This window comes from Taeniopygia guttata, chromosome Z (genome assembly GCF_048771995.1).
Source record: "Taeniopygia guttata chromosome Z, bTaeGut7.mat, whole genome shotgun sequence".
In the NCBI taxonomy this organism is placed as follows: domain Eukaryota; kingdom Metazoa; phylum Chordata; class Aves; order Passeriformes; family Estrildidae; genus Taeniopygia; species Taeniopygia guttata.
In genome coordinates, this window is record NC_133063.1 from 3,901,191 (window position 1) to 3,927,759 (window position 26,569).

The 26,569-nt window shown below is 46.8% G+C and overlaps 1 protein-coding gene across 2 annotated transcripts; it reads left to right on the top strand.

Moving 5' to 3' along the window:
* The first annotated feature begins 1,917 nt into the window (after nt 1-1,917).
* On the top strand, nt 1,918-17,125 carry LOC100229494 (SKA complex subunit 1). 2 transcript variants are annotated; one of them, XM_030258359.4, is made up of 7 exons: nt 1,918-2,178; nt 2,917-3,020; nt 3,674-3,798; nt 4,769-4,860; nt 8,175-8,309; nt 12,933-13,102; nt 16,779-17,125. In XM_030258359.4, the coding sequence occupies exons 2-7, from the start codon at nt 2,921-2,923 to the stop codon at nt 16,925-16,927; spliced, it is 771 nt and encodes a 256-aa protein (XP_030114219.4). In that variant the 5' UTR covers nt 1,918-2,178; nt 2,917-2,920; the 3' UTR covers nt 16,928-17,125. The 2 variants fall into 2 exon arrangements, with proteins under 2 accessions (XP_030114219.4, XP_030114220.4); XM_030258360.4 differs by lacking the exon at nt 1,918-2,178 and adding an exon at nt 2,193-2,214.
* Nucleotides 17,126-26,569: the final 9,444 nt, after the last annotated feature.

Below are 26,569 nucleotides of genomic sequence, written 5' to 3' on the forward strand. Positions count from 1 at the left end.
TCCCCTCAGCAGTCCCGCCTTCCGCCCTTCCTTCCCAGTCCCTTCAGTAACCCTGCCTTCCTTCCCGTTCCCTTCAGCAGCCCTGCCTTCCTTCTTGTTCCCCTCAGGGATCCCGCCTCCCTTCGCGCCCGGCTCTCCCCAGCGACCCGGCCTCCCTCAGGGATCCCTTCCCGCCCGATTCCCTAACCGTTCCAATCAGCAATCCCGCCTTCCGCCGTTTCTTCCCGTTCCTTTCAGCAACCCTGCCTTCCTTCCCGTTTTCCCTAGCAATCCTCCCCTCCTTCCCGCTCCCCTCAGCGATCCCGCCTCCCTTCGCGCTCGGATCTCCTCAGCTACGCGGCCTCCCTTACCGCCTCCCTCAGGGAACCCGCTTTCCCTTCCCACCCGGTTCCCTAACTGTTCCCCTCAGCAATCCCGCCCTGTCTTCCCATTCTCCTCAGCCATACCACCTTCCTTTCCGTTTCCCTCAGCAATTCCGCCTTCAGCCATCCCGCCTTCCACCCTTTCTTCCCGCTCCCCTCAGTGATCTCGCCTTCCCTTCCTCGCTCCTGCCCGGCTTCCCTCGGCAGTCCTTCCCTTCCCTTCCCTTCCCTTCCCTTCCCTTCCCTTCCCTTCCCTTCCCTTCCCTTCCCTTCCCTTCCCTTCCCTTCCCTTCCCTTCCCTTCCCTTCCCTTCCCTTCCCTTCCCTTCCCTTCCCTTCCCTTCCCTTCCCTTCCCTTCCCTTCCCTTCCCTTCCCTTCCCTTCCCTTCCCTTCCCTTCCCTTCCCTTCCCTTCCCGCTCTGGTCAGCGCTCCCGCCCTTTATGACTTTTCAAAATTAATTTTATTACTTTTTCCTCGCATTTTGTAAACGTAACTTATGTGAAATTACTTGTACAAGAGGAGTTTGCCTAGTGAAGGAAAGAACCTGTTTCAAGCAGTGCGTTAAGATTACATCACCCAAATAAATGTGTATTAGGTGGGCGGAGAATACGCAGTAAGTGGGCGTGCTCGTGTGAATTTTACTGTATAACAGATGTAACTTTTAACCCTTTGGCAAGCTGATTAATGAGAACGTCCTCGCACGCTGCGCTGAATAAACAGTGTATTCTTCCTAAGCTGAACTCGATGTTCACAGAGCTCCTGGAATCGACAACACCCTCCACGCTCCTGCTCCCCTCAGGGCTGCAGCCTCACGCCCTTCCTCTTAGTCCCTCCAGACTCACAGAATTACAGTCAAAGGCTGGAAAAGACCTCCGAGATCGTGCCCAGCCTGTGACTGACCCCTTCTGTCATCCAGACCACAGCACTGAGCGCCACGTCCAGGCGCTCCTTGGACACCTGTAGGGATGAGGACGCCAAACCTCCCTGGGCCGCCCCAATGCCAGAACGCCCTTTCCATTAAGAAATTCCTGATGTCCAACCTGATCCTCCCATGGCGCAGCTTGACACCACATCCCCTTGTCCTGAGAGAACAGACCGACCCCCAGCTGCCCCACAACCTCCTTCAGCGCCCCGCACTCGCTCCCCTCAGCGCTGCCGCCTCCCCGCCCCGGTTCCCCGGCGCTGCCCCAATGCCAGAACGCCCTTTCCAAGCGCTCCCCTCAGCGCTGCCGCCTCCCCGCCCCGGTTCCCCGGCGCTGCCCCAGTGCCAGAACGCCCTTTCCAAGCGCTCCCCTCAGCGCTGCTCCGGTTCCCCGGCGCTGCCCCAATGCCAGAACGCCCTTTCCAAGCGCTCCCCTAAGCGCTGCCGCCTCCCCGCCCCGGTTCCCCGGCGCTGCCCCCGCTCCGTCCTTTCCAAGCGCTCCCCTCAGCGCTGCCGCCTCCCCGCCCCGGTTCCCCGGCGCTGCCCCCGCTCCGCCCTTTCCGCCCGCTCCGAGCGCTCCCCTCAGCGCGCACGCGCCCTCCCCGCCCTCCCCACCGCCCGCCCGAACGCGGCGGATTCAAACCGGGGCTCGGACCGGGCTGCGGCAGCCGGGGCCTCGCGTCCTCCTCTCTCTGCCGAGCGGCCTCCTTTTCCTGCCGAGCCGCCTCTTCCCCCGGCCGAGCCGCCTCTTCCCCCGGCCGAGCGGCTGAGAGGCTGGGACGAAGGCCGGGAGGCACTGGCGCCGGTAAAACCTGAGGAAAAGCGGGCGCTGCCGTGACCTCGATCCCCTCAGGGAATCCCGATCCGCCCCGGAGTGTCCGCGCAGCTACGGAGGTGGGGAGCTCTCTAAGAACGGATTTAATAAGCGCGGTAGTTGATAGTATTTTAAGCCAAAAGCGAAATAAAGGTATTTTAAAAGTTTCCAAGTGTGAGCCGGCGGAGGGAGCTGTGTGAACGCTCAGTGCTGGGCCCCAGTGTCAAATGCGGGTGATCGTCACACTGTATAACTTTTTATTTTAATCAATTCCTGTCTATAATAGGGTTAATAAGTCTAGTATTATAGACAATATAGCAATCGATATATAATGCTCTTTTTAATGCCTCCAGACTTCACTAATAACTGCTAGCACTTTTTTTTTCTTAGTTACATTTTTAAAGAAACGCACCTCTTTAAACATCAATCATCTGATGTAGTCTCCCCGAGAGAGTCTTCTATGCCTTATATAAGCCAGGTGTTTCTTGGTTTTTGCAGTAAATTCCAACTCCTTTTTAACTGCACTCTTCAATATAATACGGATGCTCCTGGTCTCATGAGGAATCGCTGCACTGATATCATACTGCATTTATCTCCAAAGTTCTACGAAACTTACTGCCTTGTCTAGTGCCACTTTATGCTTCCTTTCCTGCCTTCAATCTAGTAAGATAAAAGAGAATTACTCCATTTACTGTTTCATTTACATTTCCTTTGCTTCTTTGACAGTTCAGTGTCCTTCTACAAATTCTGCTTTTGTATGCAATGTTTGCAACTTGGATGTTTGTTAAATTCCTGCCTTCATTTTTGTTCCCTCGCAGTGTGATGGTGAACGCTATGGCATCCTCAAGCCTGGAAGATTTATGCCTCTACATCAGTTTGAAGATTTCAAATATTAAAAAGTTTATCCTATTGAGAGATCTAGGTAAACAAGAGCAACAGTAGGGTTTGGTTTGCACTTCACTGCATGAAAGACACTGAGGGGCTGCAGCGTGTCCAGGGCAGGGAACAGAGCTGGGGAAGGGGCTGGAGCCCCAGGAGTGGCTGAGGGAGCTGGGAAGGGGCTGAGCCTGGAGAAAAGGAGGCTCAGGGGGGACCTTGTGGCTCTGCACAGCTCCTGACAGGAGGGGACAGCCAGGGGGGATCGGGTTCTGCTCCAGGGAACAGGGACAGGAGGAGAGGGAACGGCCTCAGGCTGGGCCAGGGCAGGCTCAGGGTGGGCAGCAGCAGGAATTTCCCCATGGAAAGGGGCTCAGGAACTGGAACTGCCCAGGGAGGTGCTGGGATCCCGATCCCTGAAGGGGGATGTAAAAGCCACGTACTTGGGACGCAGGTTAGTGGTGGCCTTGGCAGTGCTCTGGGGTAATAGCTGGACCTGGGCTTTTCCAAACTAAGTGATTCCATGAACTCTGTTGGCAGTGCAGAGTACAAGGCTGACAGTTTGGCTTGCTGCTTCTCCTGGATGGATGTGGTGGCTGAGGAGCAGGGATTTAGATAACCACTTCTTGTGGTGGGGAGGAATATTGGATTTTGGTTTTTTCTTAGAGACTTTGTAGCTTAATGTTCTCTCTTTTACAGGTAAAGATGATTGCCTCAAGCATTTTCTCCGTAAAGTATATAACGAGGGGATCCTCATACATGAGCTCCTGCAAGCAATGGAAATTCAAGTTAAAAAGCAAGAAGAACTGAAAAAATCACTCAAAGTAATCTTTTTTTTCCTGTTCATAAAATGCTGAAAGATTCAAAGAAATCTTTGATACATTTGTCACTTTTCCCCTAGATTCTTAGTGATGTTTGCATGCATGTACTTACAAGAGAAACTGGGGCTTGGAACAGGCTTGCTGATGGTTTGTTAAGCAGTTCTCCAGACAATGAACATTAAAAATTGTATTTTTCAAGGCTTGTACGTAGAATCATAGAATTGTAGAATGGTTTGAATTGGAAGGGACCATAAAGCTCAGCCAGTTCCAACCCCCTGCCATGGGCAGGTTCACCTCCCACCATCCCAGATTGCTCCAAGCCCCGTCCAGCCTGGCCTTGGACACTCCCAGGGATCCAGGGACAGCCACAGCTGCTCTGGACACCCTGTGCCAGCCCTGCCCACCCTCACAGGGAAGAATTTATTCTTAATAGCTAATCTGAGTCTACCTTCCTTCATCCAAAGTCCATTAAAATAATGTCTTTGTCACTGGCCTTGAAAACATGTCTTTATCATAATAGATATGGGGATCTAAAGAGCAGTTCCACTTGCACATCTTTGCAGTAGCTGCACAAGTTATTCAGTTAGAATATTTGTCTGTTTTTCTGTTGTGTGTTTACAGTGCCTTTGTTAAGTCTTTTGTAGAAATGTTGTTTGGGGAATGGAGGTGAGTTTAGCATAGTATCTCATCCTCACCACCACCATTCCCCTGACCAGACCTTGCTGAGGGTGTGTTGCTAAAGTTCTTTCTGCCTGCTCAAATTTCTCTGACATTCTGCGGGCAAGGACAGATGCTCCTTCCTTTGTATCTTTATTAGCTTCCCTGGGGAAATTATGGGGTATGGAGGTAAGATGATGTTGACAGAATAAAAGACACCTCTTAAAAAGCTGAAAATTAATTTAGTATTGCCCTAATTTTACTTGCTTGATCTTAGTAGGATGAGATTTCTGACATAGTCTGATATTAATTTCAGGAGATCCAGAAGGCAGCTGAGAGCGCTCAAAGGGAAGCATGGCACCTCCTTCAACACGTGCCACGCTATCTGCCTAAACCACTCCAGGTCTGGTAGGTGGTACATGAGCCCAGAGGCTTCGGGCTGCTCCTGGCACTGTCCAGCTTCAGCACTGTGCAGCTGTGTTCCTTTCACTCCACATTAACTGGGAAATTTTGGGAGCCAAAGTTGTTGTATGCATTGATTGTGGAGTTGGCTCTTGTCCAGGTTTGTGCTAGCACCCCGACAAATTTGGCAGGTCAAGAGTATAAAATCCCAAATTGATCCAGTGGGAGCTTCCAGGGGTAGGTGTGATGTAGTAGAAAGCAAGTGCTTCTCTGAGTCTGAGCATCCCTTCCTTTGGAGTCACAAACACACCAATTTTGTGACTGCGGTGCCTACAGAGTAAAGGGTTATGACCCAAATGCTGGGTCACTAGAACTGAAGTTCACCACTGCGCTTCCAAATATAATTAAAAACCAAAAATCCTCTAACTCAGTCATCTTTCTGTGGCTTTGAATTGTGTTTGTGGTAGTTTTGTTCTCTTTTCCCTACAGAAATCCTGCATTTATTTCAGCTAGCTATGGCATCCCCTTGCCTTGGCGGGGGCTCTGGTAAGAAACTTTTCAGAGTCAAGTAGCTGAAATGTGAGAAAATGACAGCCATGAATTAACAGCTGTTACTCAGAAGGCCTCTAAGACATTTCAACTCTGAGTTCCTCATCTCTTTCTCCATCCTTTGGAGCTGCTTTTTTTTGTGGAGCGTTGTTAGTGTGTGTCAGGTGGGGTCACTTGCAGAGTCTTATTGCCTGGGGATCCCAGAGTTTCTTTCCCACCTTGCAGCTTGTCAGAAGGCAATGCATTAGTTTGAGCTCAGTGCTTCCATATGTGCCCTGAATCAACCAGGTTTACTTGGTCTGGCTCCTAATGCCAGAGAAGCCTCAGTCTCAAAACATGACAGGTGTATTCCAGCAAAGCAAAAGGTTCAATGTGTGGAAAGAGGATTCTAGAAGAGAAAAAGGAACAGTAATTTTTGTTGGTGTGTAGCAATATGGTCATTGGGGTAGGTATTGTATTGAAACTGTTCTTAGCTGGTGAAGGGATGACCTGTGCAGAAGCCTTTTTTCTTATTCCCTCCCACCCATTAGACATGAACCCCTCAGTTTAGAAAACAGCCTCTTAAAATGTCTCTAGGGGTGACATCTTCCTTTTCAATTTAGATGTTGCTTTTCTTGTGTGTGTGTGTGTAAGAATTGAAGTTTTCCAGAAATTACCACTTGGGTTCTGCCTTCCTGTCATACCTTACTTTCTTATTGTAGGAAATACTTTGTCTTAACTTTGTGTTAGCTCCTGGAAATTGTTTAGATGTAAATGAGGTTTGTTCAGTGATTGTGCCACCTCTGACACGAAAAGACTTTTTGGGATGTTTGTTTCCCTTACAATCTTGTCCTGCTTGTGATTAGGAAGTTAATTGTGATATGACTTTAGCCAGTTCTTCCCTTTCGGAGAGAACCACAATATGTAAAACCAACTAAGTTTTTCTGATAGTTTTCTACACGCTGTGCTCAGCCAGCTCACAGCTGCTGTTCTGGCAGTGTCGGTTTGTTGTTGGTTTTTCTTGAGTAATAATACACTGTATGATGATGCCATTTGTCAAAACACACTTTCTCCTTTTCTCCCCGTGTTGTGACTTCTTGGTGTTCATTGTGTTGTGCAGTGCAGGGTCAAGGAAGTGTGAGAAGGGACATAATTGTTCAAAACCCACTGTATCACTGTAAATATGTTTTCAGGCCTCTTCCCCAAATCTTCCTCTCCTGGCCTCCTCCCTTTCTGTTCCCAGACATGTGGGGCTGTGAATATTAATGTTGAGTGATTTTTGTGAGATAATGCAGAAAGCAGAGGAGCACTTGAATGCTGTTGAGACAAGCCTTGAAGTCCCTGGGAAAATGAAAACACCCACACAGAGAAACTCAGCAATTCATGGCTTTAGCTATTGTTTCTTGCCTGTATCCTTGGGTTCTCTGTTCTTGTTTACCAGAGGAATCTCACTGAAATAAAAAGCAAGTTCAATATCTCTCAAGCTCTTTGTATCCCCAGTGTTTGTTGAGATTCAGTTTCTCATTCCACCAGAGCCAGATTTTGTAAACAAGCATAAGCTTTTCCTTTTCATGGTTCAGGTCAGTGGTGTGTCTGCACCACCTCACTGCAGCAGTGCAGGGACAAGGGAGTGGGTGGGAGCTCAAAGGAAGGATGCTTGGATGTGGGGAATCATCTAGAAAAGGTTTGTTGCAGTGTGACAGACAGCAGAAGACTGAGCAGGAGACTGGAGTGTGGGAGGAATGAAGTTTCAAGATGTGAACTTGATTCCCTTGGTTCTTGTGTTTATCCTTTCATTCCAAACCCACCTCCACCACCACCCAAAATGCAACCCCCCTCCCCTTTCCCTCCTGTTTGCTGACATTCCCTGCTGGCTGCAAGGTGCCAGGATTCGTTTTGTTGTTGGTGGTCAGATGCAAACAGAGGTTCTTCAGAGGATGACATCTGAGTAGGTCTGGCTGCAGATGTCCTGGGTTTCAGAAGGGCTCTGTGCTGTGTCACGGCAGGGCAGAGCTGCTCCTGTCCCTGTGTCACCGAGCAGGCAGTGTGGGAGCCCTTGTCCAGGTCAGCTCTGTGCTGCCTTAGCTAATTCTGCTGCGTATCCCAGGAATGTCCACGTGTTCTGGTGACACTGGATTTGGCCACATGCATCACCTTTGCTGTGCTGCTGAGGAGCAGATGGGTGGGTGGCTGGCAAATCCCTTGGGGTTTGAGGCTCTAAGCCAAGGGTTTAGAGGAAGGGTGAATTTATAAAAATAATGTTCTAATAATCAGGAATAAATCAGGAAATTCTTTGACCTTTTGGATCTTGCCTAATAAATTTTTAAAAGTGTCTGCAAGGTGGTTGAATTTCTTTGCTTCAAAAGTCCAATGGATGAGTCAGGCTTCCCAAGATTTGAACCTGTTTCAAAGAGCTGTGAAGTATTTCAAACCTGCCCGTTAAGGCTGCAGCTCTGTGCTGTGTTTCATCTGATAAAAAGGCAGGCTTTGCACTGTGTGAAATGTGATGGTACATTGAATTCTGAGCTGTGCCATGCTGCACTTGGACTGTTTCCAGCTCACCTGCTAGCAGCCTCTGCAGCTGAGAAACCAAGAGCTGTGCTGAAGTCAGCTGAAGGATACGATTTGAAGCAGAGTAGGCTTGCTTTACTGATGTTTCTTTTGTGAAATATCATTATTGTGTTCATCCAGCCTAACAGATAGGCTGGAGCTTAGGTCTGTGACTAAGCAGTGTAGTGGCATTCTTCCTACTTACCTGCTGTTTATGCACTGAATATTCCTTCGTTTTACAGCAACGTGGAGTCAACTGTGAAACACGAAGAAGAAACAAAGGCTGTAGAACCCAAATGTGAGAAGAAACCTGCAAAAGAAAGAGCCATTAAAGAAATAGCATTAATAACCACAGAGGAGTTTGAAAATGTTCCTGCGTAAGTAAGCGTGGCTTCCCTTGTACCCTGGCAAATCAATTTGGGTAGCACACAAAAACAAAAAGTGGCCTCTTGCAGAACTGGGACTGACAGATGAAATATTTCATGGGGTGTAAAATGACAATAGCTCCAAATTGTTTAAATGCATTGCTAGCAAACCTGAAAATCGAATGAATGGAGTTAATTGGGCTCTTCTTTCTGCTGCTGTTGGGAAGATGAAATCTCATCAGTTAAAACCCAAACCTCTTACCTCAAAAGTTGCTGTAATTGTAAGAACAGAGATTTACTAGCTAATAGGTGAATCCTCATCTTGTTTTGAGAACTGACATTAAAAAATGTGCCATCATCTCATAACATGGAGGGTTTGTTTACATATAGAAAGAAAAACAGTGATAAATGCTGGTTTTATTTGACCCAAATATTGGTTTCTGGAAACTTCAAGCCTTGACTTACCCATCTGTTTTGAGACAGGAAAAGCAATCAGACTTGTTAAAAGCAAAAAAAAAAAAAAAAATACTTTGCACTGAAATTCCCAAATTTCTGGAAGAGAAAGCTGTGGGTATTTCCCCTTAACATCAGGACCTGATCAATGAATATCCTTGTCTGAAGTCTGATATATAGGAGTAACTTCTTAAAATGGCATTTGGGTGGCATGGGTAAATGTTTCTGCAAAAAGAAGAAATTTCTCTTGATGCCTGAGGCTAAATTCTTATTAAGACTCCAGATTTACTATGTTCCCTGACAATACCTGTTTCAGTAAGAAATATGGTTGTGAGTCTGTACTTTACTTAAGGCTTTCCAATAATTTTTTCTATAGCCTTCAGAATTTTCAGGTGAGTAATGCCCATTTCCTTCCTTATCCTGAATGTTGAGCTAATGATAAAGGACTTCTGGTTACTTCTTAGAAGAGCATGCACCTGATATTTTTATTCTGCAGAACACCTCAGGTATTTTGTGGATTTATTCCTTTAGGTAGTTCTCTCCTGATAAAATTATGGGAAGATAAAGCTGGAGCCTGGGAATTTTTGGTCTTTGTCTCTGCTGTGGCAAGAGAAATAGGCACAGACCATTCCAGCCAAATGTTGTTTTAACTCCCAGTTAAGGCTGTGGTCTTCCACATCAGAAGACAGGTGGAAGGACACTTGGGGACATGGTTTAGTGGTGGCCTTGGCCGTGCTGGGGAAAGGTTGAACTTGGTGATCTCAGAGGGTTTTTCCAACCTGGAGGAGTTCATGTTTTCCACTGCTGTTCATGGGTGTGGAGGATGGGGACAGAGGCCAGATGGATCCTCTTCCCATCCATTGCAGAGTCACAAAAGCACAGAAAAAGCAGGGTTGGAAGGCACTCCTTGTGGAAATGTTGCAGCTGTGTTGGAAGGTGCCCATTATGGAATGGTTGCAGCTTAGACTGTGCTGGTAGAGCTCTAGAAATAATTTAATTTTATTCAGATGGGAGAAGCATGTTTGTTCTGTGGAGGAAAATTTACATGAATTTACATAGATCTATTAATCTACCAGTATTTCTGTTGCCTGGCAATCTTGTAGTACAAGATTGAGGGAGTACTTGCAATTTCACATACTGATTGACCAAATCTAAGCAGCAAACACCTGTAATACAAATTCTCTTGCACTGATTGTATTCTCTTGGAAGAATGAGAATTTGGGTCAGGGCCCATTTCTTCAGGTGAGCACTGGAGGTGGGGGGTGGTCACTGAAAAATTGAGGCTGTTTTCACTTGCTTTATGCTGAACATGAGGGAAAATCTATTCCTAACAGCATCAGGCCACCATCAGACACACTGGCTTCAGTGACTTCATAGTCCAGGACAGGGCAGCTGGCATTTAGCAAAGGTACACGCTGTTTTAAGGGGCAGGTGTGGAACACTCTGATCAAACAGAACACTTTGCACAAAAAAACCTGCAAATTATCTTACCCTTCAAATATGTTGCAGGAAGGAGCTTTTTGGCAGAAGATAAAGGACATATCACAGTACTGTCTTTGTTAACTTTTGACTTTGAGGCCAAGGAAAATGTTTGCTTTATTCTGTGTCTAGAATTCTTACTGCTTTCTAAAAATCTTACCGCTGAAAGCATTTTAGATTCAGTGCATTCATTATAACTCTCAAGTCTCAAAAGATGGTAGCTGGGAGAATACATGGCTATTTTATCTCAACCATTTTTGAGAGAGCAGAGGGTGGCCATTGCAACCTTTTTCTCTTTTAGAGTGGTATATATGTGATTTATTGATGTTATTCTTTTCTCTGAGGATCACAGCACCATGGTCTGGTTTTCATACCTATAGAAAAAATGAAAAAGGGCTTCTGTGGATTAAAAAAAAGAAACTGACTGGATCTTTTTTAGAAGAGTTTTGAATTTTATTGCATTTTGAATAGTGAAGCAGATTTTTAAGTTATTTTAAATCTAAATTAAATGCCTGAATTTGGAGCTTCTCAACTTTGTATTTTGATATTAGTGCACGTATGGACTGAAAAAAATGTCAGCATTAACGGGTTTGCCAGCCATGGTTGGGTAGAAACATGAGAGGGCTGTAGGACAGCTGGAGTTTTTATGATCCTTAGTTATGCACAGAATAAAAATTCCATTCAGTTTTGACAGGGTTTAATTTCAGATTAAAGCATCTTGGATGCCTGAGGGCCTCTCAAAGAACATTTGTTTTTAGGTTTAGGCAGCCCAGTCCCGCCTCTCTGTTTCAGCTTCAGGATGAGCTGAGGTGCTCCCTTGGCTTTATTAATGTGTTCAGTGTCTGTGTGCTGGCAGTGGGAGCACAGGAACTTAAATAAAGGTATTTTATACCTCTGGGCTGAGTCTCCCTCGCTCTGCACGCTCCCCTGCGGCGCAGGGAGGCAGAGAGAGCAATAAAGAGCAGTTCATGCGCACAGGCAAAGCCCTGCTGTGGTTACAGGCTGTGCTCCTGCTGTGGCTGCATTTCAGGGGTGGCAGTGCTGCTTTTATTGCTCTGCAAAGTGGAGCATTTTTACAGCCATGAGATGGCTGCACCTCCAACGCTGAATTAATTGAGGTATCAATAAAGTTTAAAGCTGGTCACAAGTAACTGAGTGACTACTAAGTTTCAAACTCGTTTTGCAGACAGAGCAATTGCTTTGAATTCAGTTTTACACACCTTGCCAGCCTGTCTGCCTGGCAGGGACAGGCTGCTGAAATCTGCAGCAGGTGTTTTGAGCTGGCAATTTCAGAATGCCTGTCTGAATTCTGGTTTGGAATGCTGAACTTGTAATTGATTATCTGCTTCTGCTTTGAATTCTTCGTGTGTTCTCCAAAGACTGAGCCTGTCTGTTCAGGTTAAAACGAGAGAGGAACTTGCTGTTCATTGATCTTTTCACTCTTGCTGTCCCACAGCTTTTAGCCACCTGCTCTACTGACCTACAGCATTCATTCTTGAAATGAATTGTAACACTTGTGCAATTCCTCACATCTGCAAACCAATAATGAGCAAAACGCAGCCAGCTTTGGCTCGTTGTAGCAGCTGAGTGAAGGCCACAGGACAATGCAGGTTGCAAGGCTGGCCTGGCCTTTACTGCCATTTTTGGGTGACAGGGGAGGGAGATTGTGTTGTATTTATCTTACTGTTTGTCATTTGAGTTTCATATTTCATTTTTATATAATGGCTTCTCAGTGTGCAGCACAGTTCCTTTTCCTTGAAGGCATGGCTTTACATCTATAAATACTGAATAGCCTTCCTTGCAAATCTTCCAGTGTTCTAGTATTTCCACATCACTTTGTTCTTTATCTTCTGTGCTTCCTGTACCTCTAGGCTGTTATCAACAGACCTTATTCTTCTAGTACGAGTATTATGAAATTCTCTGAGAGTTCAGAAATGGATGCTGGTGGTGCAGAACTGTATCTGCACAGCTGAGCAGGCTGCACAGTCAAATACAAAAGGCAACACACAACCAGTAGCTCTTCAAAAAACCTCAGATAATCACAGAATCACGAGGTTGGAAGGGACCTTCAAGATCATTGAGTCCAACCCATGGCCTAAGACTTCAACTGAGCCATGGCACTGAGTGCCACATCAAACAAAACAAAAAACAGCCAAACAAACACTAACAAACCAACAAACAAACAAAAAGAAAAGGGCCCATGGTGGGCCCACTGTGCTCCGGCTCCGCTCCACGCCCATTGCTGGATTGTTTGGTGCCCTGGCTAAACAATAAATGGCTGTAACATCAAACACAGGTTATTTGTGGTGATAATATGAGCCAAGTTGTGCTCCTAGACAAACATTTCATTTCATGCTGTTTTCTGCAAAGTTGCTTTATTTTTCTGTGTTTAAGTGGTACGCTACAAAAGCAACCTTTATTCTACTTTGAAAAGCTTTTTGCAGCTTAAGCACTGAATACATTGTGCTTCTTAATTTAGCTTTCTAATATTTTATCGTTGTGGTTTAGATTATGTCATGGTGTTTTTACCTTCAAGAGTGTTAAGCAATCAAGGAAATGAGCAGAATTAACTGCTACATGTTTTCAATGATACAAAACAGGAGAAACTGCCTCTAACTAGGAATGGCTTCTTCAGTTAAGGCAGATGAATGAGAAGAATAAACACAGAACTTTCTGGTTACTGATTCTTATTTTTATTTGTAGGTATATGAAAGGCCGTATAACATATGATCAGATCAATGCAGTTGTTGAAGAGATTAACAAGGCCGTGGTGGGCAAGTACAAGATCTTGTATCAGCCTTTGAGGTCTATGAGTGCACCAGTCAGAAACCTCTACCACCGGTTCATAGAAGAAGAAACTAAGGATACAAATGGTATTTTTTTTTTTCCTTTGTTAATACCAAACTCGTAACACTTGGATGTTGCAGCAGAAGTATAAAAATACTGGTCTTTTTTTCAGTTTTTTTGACTGAAGAGTTTCCCATTCATAGTGAATGTTTTCCTTGAAAAATATGTCTCTTTGATGGTGTGTCATGGCAGAAACTTTGCACAAAGATTTAGTTTGGAATCACTACAAGTTCTGGAAATTCTTAGCTTGATAACCAAACCATAGAAATGTGTTCTCAGGTGTTAAACTTGATTGGACATGAACAATTAAAAATTTATTCTGAAGTTGGGAAATCTGGCTAATTAACTGTGCTGCAGTGGCTTTGTGGAAGAGGTAAGTCTGTCTGATAATTTTAAGAAGTTTTCTCCTCTTAAAAGCACAGAGGGAGTGAAAACCAAAACACCTTTCTTTCAATTGAAAAGCAAGTTGCACTTAGGGGCTAATTTTTCCAAAAACATGTGTCACTGTAAATCTCTGATATTAAAATCTCCTTTTTGGCATGCTTTTCCTCTTGAGAACAAGTATGTAATTATTCCTGGAGGGGTGTACTGCCCAAGCCAAGCTTGGTGATCTCCTTAGAATGCTCTCATGTTTGCAAGCTGAGGCATAAAGAGTGGAGCAAAGTCTCCTGTTTCACATAAAAAGAGCTGTCTCTGACAGCATGGCACCCACCTTCATTTTAGACCTGGACAGAATGCTGGAACTTCTGCCCTGAGCATTCCCTGGGTACTCAGGAGTGCCCTGAAGATAAACTGCAACTTTTCTTCCTTCCTTTGCTTTTCTGCTCTTCAAGACTCTGGATATTACGGTGTGATAATGACATCAGTGACTAGTGACTTCTGGGCTCTAAATGCAGCTTTTCTGCAGGAAGGAATTCTGATCTGATGGACATGCTGGCGCTTTATTTTGAGACCTGTAAGATAGAGAATCACAGGAGGGTTTGGGTGGGAAGTGGCCTTCAATATTAGCCACTTCCACCTCATGCCATGTGCAGGGACACCTTCCACTGTCCCAGGCTGTTCCAAGCCCCATCCATCCTGGCCTGGGACACTTCCAGGGATCCAGGGGCAGCCAAGCTGCTCTGGGCACCCTGTGCCAGGGCCTGCCCACCCTCCCAGCCAGCAATTCCCAATTCCCAATATCCCATCTGTCCCTGCCCTCTGGCAGTGGGAGCCATTCCCTGTGTGCTGTCCCTGCCTGCCTTGTCCCCAGTCCCTCTGCAGCTCTCCTGGAGCCCCTTGAGGCCCTGGCAGGGGCTCTGAGCTCTCCCTGGAGCTTCTCTTGTGCAGGGGAACAGCCCCAGCTTTGCCAGGCTGGCTCCAGAGCAGAGGGGCTCCAGCCCTGGCAGCAGCTCCGTGGCCTCCTCTGGGCTGGCTCCAGCAGCTCCACGTCCTTCTCATGGTTTAGTCACAGGGCTGAACACAGGATGAGACCTGTGAGGTCTCAAATGACCTCCAGATGAGGTCTCAGTTGCCATTCAAAGGTCATTGTTGTAAAGAGCTTTATTAAAAGTATTCTAAGCACATGCAGCTGCATAAATTTGTGTGACTGACTTCTGGTTTGGGCTGTGGTGGTTTGGTTTCTCTCTAAGCATGTTGTGCCTCAGCTCAACAGCAGCTTGGAGCGCTGCTCAGTCTGCACCATGATCCACAGTATTCTTGGCTGCAGTGAAGAAACCATCCTAGCAACATGAGAAAACTTCAGCTGGTCAGAGAATTTTCTGTCAGCTGGGGACCCTCGTCTGAAAAACTGAAGTGCTTAATTTCTTTAAGTACCTGAGAGATGGCCTTTATTTCTTTATTGGGAAGTTCAGTTAGGAAACTAGGACATTCAGCATCTATTAGAGCGTGTGTGTTTATGTGGTAGATGGTTTTGTTTAGGTTTTTTTGTGATTAATAATTTAGAAAGCGTAGAGAAAAATCCTGGCAGGCCGTCAGATGGTTCTTATCTGGCCAGCACAAAATGATTAAATGTCTTTATCCATTGCATTTTTCAGGATGATGTTCCACATTCATTGATTTGTTTGTTTAAATCTCTCCTGTGAGTGTCTCTCTGCTGAGGATTCCCACTGGTTCTCAGCCTGGGCTGATTGCCAGCTGACCTCTTCTCTGATTTCAAGATGAGAGAAGTTGCTGCCTGGTTTTTCAGGGTCACTTCCAGCCACTCAGGTGGTTCAGTGAGTTTAGCTGGTTGTTTAGCACATGGACCAAACCACTGCCCTTCACCCAGATCTGATTTCTTCACAAGAAAGATCCTGCTCTGCTGAATGTTGCCGCTCTGGATTTTTGAGCAAATATAAGAAGGAATCTTGTTTTATCAGAATTCAGGAGGTTCTGATGCTCCCCCAGATGTAACAGACTGTGAAGGCAGCAGGCAGGTTCTGCCTGGCTTCCCAACACTGTCTGTGTGTGTTAGTGGCCTTGGAAGTTGTAGATGGTCTCTATTTGAGATAATTTTCTATTTTGGGCACTAATGCCGTTCTTCTTTCTTTTCCTAGTAAACAAACTTCCTACTTCTCATCTGTATGTGAATTTGGTGGCATTACAAGCTCTGAAATTCCAACTGAGTTCCTCTCTGGGGAAATAGCTCTGATTTTGACAGAGATTGTCTCTGGAAGATTCTACTCCCTGTGAGACATGTGTGACACCAACTCTCATGAGAGGCCCAGGCTGTGAGAAAACACGATCTGTTATTTCTCAGCTCTGTCTAAGCAAGATTTTGAGGGACATTGCACTTACAGACATAATCCTTGGACCTTAGTTCTATTCTGGCAGCTTCGGCTTTCCAGCTTGGATCAGCTATTTCCAGTGAAACTGGAAGGACTTAACAGGAGGAGGAGATGCTCCATTTTTTCAATGATGTCACTGCCTCTGTGTTAAGGATAAAACAAGGAGGGAGAATGCTCTCTTCTTTTTCTAAACTAAAACACCCCTCCCTACTCTCGTGTCCTCCTTCCCTTTAGACTTGGAAATGTGATACTACACATAATTCAGGAATCATTTAGGTTGGAAAATTCCAGCTGTCAACCGAGCACCATGTTCACCACTCCACCATGTCACCCAGGGGTACATTCACGTGGCTTTCTGAACACTTTTGAGCCAGGGATGGTAAATCCACCACTGCCCTGGGCAGCCTGAATTTTAATGACAAATTGCTTATGGAAATAGTTAACCAACGACAAGAAGGGGTAAGCGTTCAGCTTTGATGCAAGACTTCCCTGTGCCATTTTCTTGGAGGCATAGGGACAATGCTGTTGCAAGTGATTAGTCTTTTCCTGTAATTTTCTCAAGTAATGATGACTTATTCTTTTCCAAATCTGATATAAGTCAAGGGAATGGTGGGCTGATGCACGCAGGGCTCTGTCCTTATGGCAAAGATCTAATTCCAGAGCACGAGTGCCTGCTGGGAGGCAGAGCTGATGGAGCGGGGCCCGAGGATGATGCAGAGTGTCTGAACATCAGGGAAAGGCTGGCCATTCTCTTCCTGATGGCAGGTTTTAAAAGCAGGACAAAGTTCCCAATGTAGTGTGGAGCCATCCTACTGACTGTGGGATTATGAATTGTAGATTGTGGAATTATGAAGAAGAGGCTGTGCTGTCGCTTGTGGAATGCTGAGTGTGTCCCAACAGAGTCGTTTCTGTAACAGAACTGTTTGTTTTCCAGGAGTATTTTTCATTGTGGAGGATGATATCAAGGAGTTCACTAAGCTGAAATTGGATAAGCGCTTCTACGTCATGCTCAGCATCCTGAGGCACTGCCAGAGGGTGAGAGAGATCCGCAGCTCGGGGCTGGTCCGCTACGGCATCTGCTGACGGCTGCCCTGGGAGGAGACCTGCCCTGCCAGCAGGCAGCACGGAGGGACAGGGATGCTCTGTCAGGCTGAATTAGAGTGGCCTTGAAGCCTTGGAGTTTTGTTTTGTGAAGTCTGGGGGAACTATAAATCCTAACCAGAAAGGCAGCCGGGCACGCTTTCTGGTCAGCACATATAAATAAAATGTTTTGCGTATTAACAGTGCTCCTTTAGTCCTTTTGTGTTTCTGAGTGGTTTTTCTTTCCTTTTTTTTTCGCTTTCTCTCAGAGAATTTTTCTCCCATTTGTTGTCTAAGAGATGGGAACAATGGATATTTAGGAGAGACAAAAGATGTGGTAGGGGAGGGGGGGACTGTGGGGTGGGGAGGAAAAGGGGTGCAGTTTGCTACTGTCCGTTAGCTGTGGGTGTTTCTCTTGGGAAATGCAGAGATACCACGAGCCTGGGCTGGAGGTCGGGGCTGGGTTTGGCCTTCGTGCCTTTGGGATTGGAGAGGACACAGGTTGGGTTTGGGGTTTTGGGTTTTGCTGTGGAGAGAATTCACTGCTACTGCACTGCTGCTGTCCTGCAATTGCTTCTCCTTACAGTGAGCGAGCCTTTGCTTGTGAGAGCAGCCCCTGAACTGGTGCCTTTCCAGCACCCAGCCTCACTGGGAGGGACCCTTCCCACCTGGAGAACCCGGGAGGGACCCTCCCCACCTGGAGAACCCGGGAGGGACCCTCCCCACCTGCTGGAGTGCCTCAGGGGGAACCCAGGACCCTGACCCGCTTTAGAGGGAGAGATGTGTGTCCTGAAGGGAAACCTGGATCCTGACCCCCTTTAGAGGGAGGGATGTGTGTCCTGGCTGCTCACAGGAGCCCGGCTGCTGGTTCCCAAAGGAAACCTGGATCCTGTCCCTATCCAGAGGGAGAGATGTGTGTCCTGAAGGGAAACCTGGGATCCTGACCCCCTCCAGAGGGAGAGATGTGTGTCCTGAAGGGAAACCTGGGATCCTGACCCCCTCCAGAGGGAGAGATGTATCTCCTGGCTGCTCACAGGAGCCCGGCTGCTGGTTCCCAAAGGAAACCCGGGATCCTGACTCTATCCAGAGGTAGAGATGTGTGTCCTGGCTGCTCACAGGAGCCCAGCTGCTGGTTCCCAAATAAAACCTGGATCCTGACCCTCTCCAGAGGGAGAGATGTGTGTCCTGCCTATTCACAGGAGCCAGGCTGCTGGTTCCAAAGGAAACCTGGATCCTGACCCTCTCCAGAGGGAGAGATGTGTGTCCTGGCTGCTCACAGGAGCCCGGCTGCTGGTTCCCAAGGGAAACCTGGATCCTGACCCTATCCAGAGGGAGAGATGTGTGTCCTGGCAGCTCACAGGAGCCCGGCTGCTGGTTCCCAAAGGAAACCTGGGATCCTGACCCTATCCAGAGGGAGAGATGTGTGTCCTGGCTGCTCACAGGAGCCCGGCTGCCACTGCTCAGCCCCTCAGTTCCTCCACCGCTGCTTCCAGCTTTTTGCTCCCCTTTAACCTGAGCTGACACCCCGAGCGTGCCCGGACCCTGTGGCTCCTGGCAGGCTCCAGAATCGATGCCACTCTCTGTTCCCCACCCCGGGCTGCCATCCCTGCGGCTGCCCCGAGGCTCCCGCTGAAACCCGGGTGAAAAATCCAAACCCCACAATCCCTATAAAGATTTGTAGGGACGGTATGTTTATTGCAGCGCTGGACGCATGTGAGGGATCGTTCCCCTTCAAAGGACATGCGTGCCCCTGAGAACTCCCCATCCTTTTTTATTACTCTTACTAATTTACATATGCATAGAATTTCACAATAGGCTCACGCATATTCATTCAGCTGATTTTGTGTTACACTTACAGCTAGTTGCACTTGTACTCAGTTTTGTGAGAAAGTATGGAAAGAACTCCTGGGTCACTCTGCCTGTTTCAAGGTCTGAGGAGTCTCTTATCGCTTATCTCTCTAGCTCAGAAATTCTCATTCTTTCTCCTGAGCTGGGGCAGCTTTGCCAGTGCTGCAGTTACCTGACTAAACAGCATATTGTACTCATGTTAGCAAGCTCAAAGCTGCACGTTTCACCCAAATCCAATGGATTTCTACCCTGTTCAATTTTCACTCCGCCTCACCGCTGCAGCCGCTCCGCCATCCACCATCGAATGCTCTCCAAGGCTTGTGCCCAATCCTCAGTCTGACCCAAACCTTTATTCACAAAAGTGTTCCACACGCATTACATTACACAACTTTTCCGTGCGTATCCAACCCCTGCCCCGCCTGTCCTCACCTCTCATGCTAAATAATCCACGCCCTTCTAGGTGGTGGTCCTGCAGGGGTCTCTGGTGGTCTTTTGGGGCTGAAGATCGTGGTCTTCCTCATGGATGAACTTTCAAACTCTTCCTCTCTGCACGTGTGCTTTCGGTTTTTTGGTGCTTATCTGAGTACTTCTGTCAGTCTGGGTAGGTTTAGGGGCAGAGGATCTTCTTTTTCTGGGTTCTTTGTATTTTCAGTCCTTTCTGGTTTTGTTCTTTATGCAAGAATCTTCCGAAACTTGCATTTTCTTATGCCCTTTTGTACCTTGGCAGAAGTTTTTTAAGTAAAAGGTTAAAATTCAACACGTAACTCTACAAGCTAGAATATAAATGCTTAATTCATTTTGTTAAGTGAACTCCAAAAATCTGTTTCACCTATACATGTTCTAGTGAGGAACTGCTCTTCCTCCACCCATCTCTGCCTCAAAGCCCCGTCATTCCAAAGTTATAATAATTTGGAGGGAAAGGGGTCGTGTTTCCCAACTTCCTTGGCGGACACTGATGCCGTAAGTTTTAGCATTCCCATTTTCCAGATTCTGTACTGCGTTAGTAAATAACTCTGAACTTCATATAAAGCATTTTCCTCAAGTTCTTCCCACAGTTCAGTCGGACAAAACAATCATTTTCCAGCCTGGGAACCGAGGACAGACCTTTGGGCCCAAAAAGCACAAACAGCAGCGAATTGAGGGGAGTGAACTGGGAGGGTGGGACTGCACAACCTGGAGCTGATATTGGACAATGAATTCAAGGTGGAAGTTGACCAAAACTTACAAAAAGTGTGAAAACTCCTGACGTGCTGTCGATCTTGGGTGTAGCCTCATCCAGGCTCTTGCCCTGCCCAAGGTGTGTCCTGTGAAGGCCTTTAATAAATTCCCACTTTATTCCTTTAACTCTGCCCAGCCTCTGCTCCAGGCAGCCTCTCAAGGCATCAACACCTGTCTTGGAAAACCCAACACAAAAAGTTGGCAGCTGTGTTTAAGGTTCTGGAGCTACTCAAAGAAAGCATCTGATTCTTTTTTTTTTTTCCAATGCCTCAAACCAATTTCCAGATTTCCTTTTCTTAATCTTTCTTCTTATATTAATTGTACATTTTGGAGTTTTCTGCATCACTTGAACAGGAAGATCTGAGGTGGTCCAAAGATTCTAAACTGATTGGTAATTCTTTTAATCCTTTGCTTTTCTACCTTCATCATGCAGCCAGATTTTCCCTCAGATACCCAGACTGGCCTGAAACAGTAGGGGTTTGAAGTGAAAATATTCACATTAATCATGAAAATTCAGGTCAAACTTGTCCTGTTTTTATTATAGAAGTCCTTATTACAGCTTTTGTTATAGAAGTATACTTTCAAATTACTTATTAGCATAGTAAGGTTCAGAGTAGATCTATTGTGATTAATATAAACTCTGCAAGTAATAAAAACTGTTTTTATAAGAAAAGCTGTGTTCTTTTTCTCTCATGAGCCTATATGTGCTGTTATCCCAACATCTCATCTAAAACGCTTCCTCTTGTATCGTGTCAGCATTAACATGAAATTTAATGTGCAAAATACCCCAAATGATCTCTGAACTTTTTCAATAAAGTCATTCTAAATTCCCTTTGTGTGTATGTGTGTGCGTGGTGGTTGCATTTTGGGGTTTTATTTTTTGGTCTTTTGCTCTGGAATGTTGAGATCCAAGCTGTGGTCTCTACTCTGCATTGTATTGGAAAATATTTGAGGACCCCAGGGATTGTCCTTGGCTTCTGATGGATATTAAAAAGCAAGACTGATAGCATACACTATTATCCTGGTTTTGCCTATTCACCATAAAGTCCTGCTAGTTTTTTTCTATGTTTTATTTATTTTTCTCTTCAGATGTCACTGAATGGAGTATTTTTATTTTTATTTCCTCGGTACTTGTTTTGGTCTGGGTAAGCTTGGTTGTTGCCCAATTTTTTTCCCCTCCTTTTCTTGTTTTGTTGTGGGGATTGCAGTTTTTGCTTAATTAGATGTTGGTTAACAGCTTTCAGTCTGTTACTATGGAGTTTTTAATTTTCTAAACTATTTTCCCTCAGGCAAATTCTCACAAATGTGCTCATTATTTTAATTCCCTGTCCTAACATTATGTTTTCCTTCTCCCAGGGAGCTCTGCCCATGGATTGTGGTCACCTACTGTGCCCTTCCACTTTTCTTCCTCCAAAAGCTCCTGCTGGCCAGGGAGCTGGAAAAAGCAATTCCCTGGTGTCCCAGGGGCTCGGTGAGCACCTGTCTCCTGTCTTGGGTGAGCCTTTTGGTGTGTCCAGGGCATTTTGGGGACAAAACATTCGCCTCCAGGATCTGCTTCCAAAAATGGCAATTTCCTGCAGGATGTGCCCAGATTTCTGCCTGGCCAGCGCTCCCTGAATCACTCACAGCAGAGAGAGAGACCACAGCCCCGGGCACCAGCCCTGCCAGATGGTTTCATCTAAAACCCCTCCAAAGGGGGTTTAAAAGCCCCCCCAAAGCCCGAGCTCAGCCCCCAGTGCTCACTCACACCCTGCCGGAGCCGCTGGGGCAGCTGCCGAAAACAGGGGCAGAGAAAATGGAACAGGGGCAGCACCGATTTAAGGGCCTGATGGAGGAGGAGGGATCCAAAACATCCCAGAGCCCCAATCCCTTCTCCTCAGCTTCCCACAGCCTTCATCCCTTCTCCTCATCTTCCCACGGCCTTCATCCCTTCTCCTCAGCTTCCCACAGCCTTCATCCCTTCTCCTCAGCTTCCCACAGCCCCAATCGCTTCTCCTCAGCTTCCCACAGCCCCAATCCCTTCTCCTCAGCTTCCCACAGCCCTGATCCCTTCTCCTCAGCTTCCCACAGCCTTCATGTGGACTGGCTGGACTGGGTTGGGCTGGGCCGGGCTGGGCTGGGCTGGGCTGGGCTGGGCCGGGCCGGGCTGGGCTGGGCTGGGCCGGGCTGGGCTGGGCTGGGCCGGGCTGGGCCGGGTTGGGCCGGGCCAGGCCGGGCTGGGTGAGGCTGGGCTGGGTTGGGCTGCTCGCCACGAAAAAGGCACCACACAGCCCAGGGGAGCTGCTTTTCTCCCGGCCAGAAACCCATACATGCCCCCAGAAAGTTTTTTTTTATGCTCTTTGTTCCTGCTGCTATGCTGTTTTGTCGGTTAAAAAAAAAATTAAATAAAATATCTTTTTGTTCTCCCGAACTCCTCTTCTGAGGAGGCGCTAATGGAAATAATTCTCTGTAGAAATCAATGCTGGGAGCAGCTCGCACCCCTGAGTGTTTCGTGCTGCGTGTTGTTTCGGGAGGCAGTGATTTCCATCTGTGAGAGCACATGTTCCCTTTCACCGAGCCCGTGAGCAGGGAGAGAAAAGGAGAATTTCGTGTCATTCATGGATCTTGGCTTGCAGGGAGCTGATACTGAGCAGAGCTGGCAAAAGAAGTTCGTGGATGCTGAGGAATACCACAGAGCAGCCTCTCAGCTGGAAAATTTTCTCCTCCATACAAGGTTTAATCAAACTTTTCTCTTAATTAAAAAAAATATATATAATAAATTTAAAAGTATAAAACCTTTTGTCCAGGGTGGTGCATGCTGTGCCTCGTGGGACTGAATAATCCAGACAAACCACAGTGATTGCCATCAAAGATCTCTTTGCCTTCCTCTGCATGTTGAATTTGGGATCTCTGTGTGTCACAACCAGGATAATATACAGTTAAGCACTTGCAAAGCCTAATATCTCATAATTAGGTTAATAATTTTCCATATTAAAATGGGGCTTCCTTATTGTCTGCTTTTTCTTTTTTTTTTTTTTTTTAATATAAGTTTTGTGTCACACAGAATTTCCCGGGAATTGGGATGCAGTTAAAATGCAAGAAAACTTGTTTAAAAAAAACAGCATTAAACACTGGAGTTTATGTGCAGGCAGAGGTACTTTAACGTTTTATATATGGACAGAAATATGGAAAAACTTTATTTCTGCATGTGTTGCTTTCACAGCTGAATAAAACTCAGTATTTTGGAAAGTTGGAATTGAAATAAACTAAGTGTATTTCTATTTTGGTGTTTCAGGTTGTGGTCTCAGCTTCCATAGACGGAGAATTACACTAGAAAAATTGGTTTTCCCATTTCCTTTATTCTTCATGAATTAATTGAATGCAGAAAAATCAGTGGAATATCATAGTGCTGAATAGCAGCCCAATTTTTTGTCTATTTCAGTTGAGTAGTGTGTCTTATTTAATTGATGTGAGACTGGTAAGTGGAGTCCAGGCCTTTCCATCACCTCCTGAACTGAAGCTGCTTGGACTCTCCGGGCATTATTTTAAGGCTATTTCATGCTCAGTAGAAGTTTTGTGGATTGATCCAGTTGCAAGGTTTGCCCTTCCCCCCACACACCTTTTTATTTCTCCTTTTCCCAAAATTTCAGGGGGAATTTGTTCCCGAGAGAAGCCGAGCTCCTGTTCCCACCTCCTTTTTTGTGCTGCCCAGCCTCAGCTCGCTCATCCCTGCTGATGCAGCCCTGTGCTGAGCAGCAGCATTTCGGTTATGAGCCAATCTCTTATGTTTGATATTTATGCAGCAGCTGAGAAGCCTAAATAATTAAATTTCCCTGTGGCCCGAGCAGGAGCTGGTGGAGCTGCCGTGTAGATGTGAGCTGCGCTGCCTTGCAGGATTTGCTGGCGTGGTGGTGGCTCCTGTGTGCCTTTCCTGACAGAAACTGCCCCACTGACCATAAATAATTCAGCTGTGGCTCAGCACCTCGGGTTAACCTTTGGGAACACACCAGGGCTGCTGCTGCGTGCAACCTTTGCTCTTAAAGCAGCAAAATTGTTCTTTCTGAGCAGGGAGAGACCGGCACCATCCATCTGAGGGTTCATTTCACAGCAAGGGCTAGTTGTTGTGCAAGTCTGGGATTTATTCAAACCGTTTGATTTAATAATCCTCATTACCCTGGTTGTTTTAATAGTCTGGTTTTCTGCGATGCTTTCAGCTGTGTCACAAGTACAGGGATGTCAGGAAGGTGGGGAGTTGCTGCAGGACTGGCTCTGGGAGCATCAGAGTGCTAAATCCCTGTCCAGCTCCTTGTGGGCCTTACCTGGGCATCCTCTTGTTCTCAGTTACAAGCAGATGAGGTGAATTATCCAGATGTTCAGGTGCTGTGTGGGTGAAATTTGTTAAAATCCAGTATCCAGACATCCCTGCTTCCCTCCCTCATGCATCTAATGCTGCCTCCCCTCTCCTCGTGCCACATCCTGGAGCGATGGCAGCAGAGATTCCCTTGGGAAAGAGAAGCTTTCCATTTGGGAATGGGTCGGCTCAGAGGCTGGGAATGAGCTGGCCAGCAGGGGCAGGTCGGAGGAGACCTGATGGTCACAGCAGATTAAAGCAGGAATCCAGCAGTGTGGCTGTGACAAAGTGAGCCAGTAAATACAGATAGGATCTGATCTACCAAACTGTTAGAAATGGACAGCAATCAGCCTCCTCATTACAGTGAGGACAAGGCCTGGGCTGTGTCTGTGAGGTAGGAGAAGTTCAGGAGAAGATGTAAGATGGAAGCGAGGATGGCTGGAAAGGGAAGAGTGAGGAGCTCTGTGCACAGAGAGATGCAGAACCCTCAGTGAGGGTCCTTGGGCAATGGAACAGGGGGGAGCTCTGTGCACAGAGAGATGCAGAACCCTCAGTGAGGGTCCCTGAGGCAATGGAACAGGGGGAGCTCTGTGCACAGAGAGATGCAGAACCCTCAGTGAGGGTCCTTGGGGCAATGGAACAGGGGGGAGCTCTGTGCACAGAGAGATGCAGAACCCTCAGTGAGGGTCCCTGGGGCAATGGAACAGGGGGAGGTGTGAGTGCAGAGGAGTGATGCAGAACCCTCAGTGAGGGTCCTTGGGGCAATGGAACAGGGGGAGCTCTGTGCACAGAGAGATGCAGAACCCTCAGTGAGGGTCCCTGGGGCAATGGAACAGGGGGGAGCTCTGTGCACAGAGAGATGCAGAACCCTCAGTGAGGGTCCTTGGGGCAATGGAACAGGGGGGAGCTCTGTGCACAGAGAGATGCAGAACCCTCAGTGAGGGTCCTTGGGGCAATGGAACAGGGGGAGCTCTGTGCACAGAGAGATGCAGAACCCTCAGTGAGGGTCCTTGGGGCAATGGAACAGGGGAAGGTGTGAGTGCAGAGGAGTGATGCAGAACCCTCAGTGAGGGTCCCTGAGGCAATGGAACAGGGGAAGGTGTGAGTGCAGAGGAGTGATGCAGGAGCACTGCGGCTGGCCGTGCTCTAAGTTACACCAGGCCTGCAGCAAAACCTCAAAGAATTCATCATCCCTCCTCTCAGACATGTAATTTCAGAGTCTGCTAGCTCAGGCTAATTGTTCCTGGGACGGGCTTGCTCCTGCCTTGCAGTGGCAGCAGCATTCGGGACGTCCTGCCCTTCCCTCTGCCAGAGCCGGGGAATAATCACCAAGGGAGAAAAAGGCCCATTAACCTTTACTGTCTGCCTTTTCTTGCTGTAATCCGCTTGGTGCTTGTCTTGGTGGCGATAATTACACAGAAGTGTGTAATTGCAAGACAAATGTTTAATTTAGAGCAGGTTTGTTGCTGGTCTCTTGCCTGCTTCCATCTGGGAAGAGAGTGGTTGTGCCGGTTGTCTTGGCAGCCTGGATCGAAGGTCCAGCGAGCCCGTTCTGCACCCTTGCTAAAGAGGAAGGAAATAAATGAAATTAATGGATTAATGGGACCCTTTGATTCCCTCCTGCTCCCATAAGAGTTTCTAATTTCTGTTTCATACTTTTCTCAAGACCCACATCTTTTATGGTGGCTAAACTAGGTTTGTTTTATTAAAATAATTTGGGATGGTGTATCCTGCCCAGTCAGAGCTTCAGAAAAGCTGGTAAGGAAAACTGCTCTTCTAGGTGCTGCAGCTATCTGCCTTTGGATGAGCTTAAATCAAAATTACATTTTCTAGCTCTTTATCAATGCCCAGTAATGTATTCCTGCAATATCCTTCTAAACCCCAAAAAAACCCCTTGGGTTGAGGTTACTTGTTTAAGCACATCTGAACAAATGAGTTGTGAATTCTCAGCCTGTGCTGCCACTTGGGAAGACTCATGAACATGAAGGTGGCCCTGTGACATGACTGCACAAAGAAATGGCATTAAAAATATTCCTCCTCTCACCACTCCTTGGTGCAGAGGGTGTCGGGGGCAGAGCTGCCTCCCTGCCTTACAGCAACAGCAGCCAGCATCAGCTGCTGAAATAATTTAGATATGTTTTTCCTCGGGGAGATCACACTGATCTTAACAGAGGTTTTAAATTAAACAATATGCTGACTGTTACAAGCTGGAAATACTCTGGGTTTTGTGTTTATTCTTTGCAGCAGCG